The sequence below is a fragment of the Aphanomyces astaci genome (assembly GCF_000520075.1).
Source record: "Aphanomyces astaci strain APO3 unplaced genomic scaffold supercont1.14, whole genome shotgun sequence".
NCBI classification, from domain to species: Eukaryota; Oomycota; class Saprolegniomycetes; order Saprolegniales; family Verrucalvaceae; genus Aphanomyces; species Aphanomyces astaci.
Window position 1 is genome coordinate 355,486 of NW_009798277.1, and position 4,615 is coordinate 360,100.

The 4,615-nt window shown below is 46.5% G+C and overlaps 2 protein-coding genes across 2 annotated transcripts; one reads left to right on the plus strand and one right to left on the minus strand.

Annotated features, from left to right (window-relative positions):
• Positions 1-349: 349 nt before the first annotated feature.
• H257_06902 (hypothetical protein) lies at positions 350-781 on the plus strand (the record flags this gene model as incomplete). The annotated part of the gene is made up of 1 exon (XM_009832279.1): positions 350-781. The coding sequence occupies one exon, from the start codon at positions 350-352 to the stop codon at positions 779-781; it is 432 nt and encodes a 143-aa protein (XP_009830581.1).
• A 2,404-nt stretch (positions 782-3,185) lies between these two features.
• Positions 3,186-4,126, minus strand: H257_06903 (hypothetical protein; the record flags this gene model as incomplete). Its single annotated transcript, XM_009832280.1, has 2 exons — positions 3,186-3,982; positions 4,039-4,126. The coding sequence occupies 2 exons, from the start codon at positions 4,124-4,126 to the stop codon at positions 3,186-3,188; spliced, it is 885 nt and encodes a 294-aa protein (XP_009830582.1).
• Positions 4,127-4,615: the final 489 nt, after the last annotated feature.

Here is a 4,615-nt window from a genome sequence, read left to right on the forward strand (position 1 = left end):
TTAGTAGCTACAGTTACGTACTCCCACTCCTGAAATCACAAAATTTAGTGAGAAATAGCCAATCACATGCTCTGAATTCATTTACAATAGCCAATCACATTGAAATATGAGTTTAATAACCAATCACATTGCTCCTAGTCACACATGTCCAGTAATTCTCATAACGCACTGCCTGCCGTAGTGGATCGCGTTGTGTAACATACTCTATACTCAATTCAGCAAATCTCATGTGTTCTTAAGCATAAAGCATGTGTGATTCAGCAATTCTTATGTGGCTCTCAGCAATTCCTGTGTGGTCCTCAGCAATTCTTATGTGGCAATATTTTATCCTCAGCAGTTCGCCACTCGTATGGGTATTTGGAAGTGGGATGCCGAGGACGGTGAGTGCCCTAGTTACTTGGACGAAGCGATCCTGACGCCGCTTGAAATATCACAAGTGGTTGTCTGGGACGAGACACACAAGGATGCACAGATTGGCGATTATGGAGCGGGAGGTCGGAAGACCCAAGTCCGTTTTCCATGCGACGAGGACGGAATGTGTGACCCCGACGGGACCATTGGACCTGAAAAGTCGTACTTGAACACGAAGTTCAATCAACAGGCGAGGTTCTCATTTGGGTGTGCCATCGTCGAGTTGCACAATGGAGCCACAATGGGCTGTCGATGTACTCCATTTGTGTACAGCGATCAATGGATTAAACCATTTAAGAAATGGAGAGCATCATCAATCAAGAAATCCGCCGAGTCCAAGGGCTGCCTGGACTATCGCCACCATGGGTGACTGGGCATTGAACACCTAATGACGGTACTAATCTAAATATTCGATGATTACCAGTAGCGCTAGAGTAATTATTGAAATTTAAGTAATTAAATTCGTATACTGTAGGGAGTTTTCAAAACGATTGTGCCTCACGACTCACGGGCATTGGCAAGAAACCACTCAATAAATTATGCAAAAAATAAATAAATATATTAAACACAGATTATTATTTAAAAAAATTGAAAAAAAGATTAATTATAAAAATAATTTCTCGATGAGCTGGACACTGTCGGCATAAAAACCGTCAAAGACATTGCAAACGTACCAAGCTCCCACTTGGCCACTATTGCTTCTCAGGTACATGGAATTTCACATCGAGGAAGTTACACATCACGCTTCGTCGACCACAAAAATTCCGCCAACCCCTACGAGTCCCTCTTCGGCTAGAGCTGGAGAGACGAAATTCTGATGGCTGCAGCTCTGAAAGGAAACATGTGTGTCACGGCGTTGGTTGAACACATCATTCATGCCTCGTCGAGTGTCATGGCGGACACAAAACACGCCAATGACTGGGTCTTCATGCACGACGCTCTCTGCCAAATGACGTGTAAGTCGACCATTGCATGCTGTTCTCCAAGTGGCCACGTGGTATGGCGAGTCTTGTGTGTTGTGAACTGGGTTGGCGTGCAAGCTGTCTTTGTAATTTAGTCAATCGCAATATAACGACTGAATGTTTGTATTTGAATTTATTTTATGGTTCAATATAATTTTACAAATAAAAAAGTTTGACACTGACCAGGGCTCGAACCCCGGCCCCGTCCTCAATCAACTTGGATGCCGTCGCACTGACCATTGCGCTACTGCGTCAAACCGCTATCATTGACTTTCGTTCTTCGTATCAATCGGTTTCTGGATCCGAATGATTTCATTGTCAGCTAGTAGGTTGTCTACTAATAGTATTACTAATTACCTTTTTAAAATTTCCCATGGCTTAAATATAATGCTGAGCGTTTTATAATCATTTCAGGGTCAATTTTTAATCGATTCCTTGCCCCAAATCTGCATATCGCTGGAGTGACTGCATCGAGTAGAAATACAGCTGAGGCATTGTACTCTTGGATATTGGTATGTGAAACCAAGATTAATAAAAGAATGAGCATAATACGACGACGGGTTAAAAAGTTGACCTCCCGATTGCCCGAACAGACGGTATGGTAGCGACCGAGCAAACCAAAGGAACGACGTTCATTTGAATATGTGTGTCGGCTACATTAAATGGCTATATTAACGACCAATCAGTTGTCAATTCGTAAAAAGTCGCTCCAAGCCCAAGCTACCTCGACGAGGTCGTTAGGGGCGACGTTATCCAAACACGATGGAAATGAACTTGATTGGTTAAATATTCAAAAATGGACCCAAAATTTGCTCCGAACTCGCCCTAAACGGCAATTCTCTATTTGCCGTACATTTAAATAAACCGTGATGCAAGAATGTCTGCAAGATACTAGCCTTTTGCGAACATTTAGGAGTATCTAGTTATCTGCACTATGGAAACCATTTCGAGAACATCCAATCTTTCATGGGAAGGGCGAAACGGAAGCACGAGAGCAGAGATGCCTGGAAAAGAATTGTCTCCTTACGCTTAGTCGAGGACACACGAGCACAGCACGAGCCGCGTCTCCAACTCATCAAGTTGTGTCTACAGGAAACCCTATCCTGTTGTGTGTTAGAGTCGGCAATCAAGTGCCACTTTCATGCCACGTGTGCGAAGAGTACCTTATATATTCCTCGATTAAACGCATCTCCAGTGGCGTCGAAATCACGCGAACCAAGTACAACGCTTTCACAACAATCAAGCAGTGCAATAATGCCATCGATCGAGTACCTGTAAAAGGAAGCGAATTGAGAGGTCGATCAAGAATTGGACACTTTTCTCAACGGTGCATATAACAGCATTTGGTTGAATCGATATATGACGAGTGTTAGATTTTTCGAGTGGCTACAAGCGCAAGGTGGCCATGCTCAAGGACAGTTGCGAAATGACCATCGGGGAAAGCAAGATGCCAATGTCACCATAACATGAAAGGTCCGACCGATAGTGGTCACCTACGAATAATACTGAGGTATACTTAATTCAAGATAAAAGGCAAGGGCTAAAGCTATTGTATTTCAACAAATACTGCAAGTACGTCATGGCTGCAGAGCTATCTCTTCATTGTCGAGAGGCTACGCATACCGTGCCCAGGTACCAACTTCGTATACCTAATGTATAACCTAGATTAGTACTACCTCTGTTCCACGTTACAACCGACATTGGATAAAATCAAATTTATCACGTTACTGCCGACATAACGCTACCATTGGTTGAGTAAGAAAATGCAATCGTATAATTGGTTAAAATCTTCACTGATGTCATTGGTGTCAACTAGCCTATGAGGGAAGCTGGGCAGGACATGTTTGCCGAAAGTGTCCCGGCGTGTCGCTTGGCGTCCTTCGTGAGATGGGGTAAGGGAAAGTGGTTGGAACCGTTGTGCTCAAGCACAAGACGCATGACGGCCTGAAAAGTGTGGAAGACATTCTCAAGCTTTTCAGAGCTGAGCGCCTCAAAGGATGCAAGCGTCGATTGAATCACGTCATCAATGGAGTGACTCACCACCTTGTTTTGTAGAGACTGAATGGAGGCGAAGTACCCCAAGTCGAGCACGTTCAGGTCTGGGCTATTGGGCGGTTGGCGCTGCACCACAAACGTCCAACCATCGGTGGACACACATTCCAAGATTGCGTCGGTGATAGCACCGTGCGGCGTCGCATTGTCATGTTGAAGGACCACTCTCTTGTTGACGCTTGGAAACTTGGCCTTGATCGCAGGTACGACCCTTGTGATGACGTAGTCGCGGTACAATACTGCATCAACGTTGACGATCGTAGGGACAATCGTGCCGGCGGGGCGGTTGCGGGAGTTGCGGGCGGCGGGCAGGTACATCACGACAAGCCACATCCCGATCTTTCTGTCCAACATGACACCACGCTCATCATCGTGTCTAGGACGTGCCACTGCTGCCAGGAACATAACTTTAGGAATGAATCGCTTAATCTTCGCCGCAGGCCGCTTGATGGACTGCCCTTTGACGACGTACACCTTTCGGCGGTCTTTGTCCGCGTTAAACCACTTCTCGTCGAGGTGCACAACGTCCCACATGGCGTCAAACTCGTAGGTCACTTCTGGCAAAATGCGGTACGTTCGATAGTATTGGCGTCCGTCAGCAGCGGTTTGAGACGAGTGTTCTTGCGCTCAATCGTTCCGTCTTTTAGGCGTCGGCTCAGCGTGCCCATGGACAGTCCGGTGGCTTGGGAGATGTCGCGCATTGTCGAGCGCTGTTCCTCCGGGACCTCACTGACGAGCGTAGTTACAATGGAAGATGTGTTGATCGTCTTGCCGCCGACGCGCCCTAGTTTGCCTGACGGTATACGACTGTTGCGTTTGAAACGAGTCAAATGTTCGTGTACACAAGAATTAGGGAATCACAGGTAGAAATCTGGGGGACACACACGTGTATCAAAACACAAGGGAATTGACCTAGCGTTACAGCAGCGAGCGACGACAGAGCATCCGCCCACAAAATTGCGCGCACCGCAGCGCAGCGGAGGTCGTGCGTATAATTTTGTGCAGGCGGTGCCTTGGCGAGGAGTGAGCCCCAATCGTGCACTTCACCGAATGTCCAATCGATTCCTCTCGTCGGGAAAGCGGCAGGTAGGCCGCAGGCCGTGCCGCTCCCAGACGAGGCCTGTGGAGGACCAAATTACCTTATATAGTATTTGTAACGTTACAGTTTCATATGATTCCCCATTTTCTAC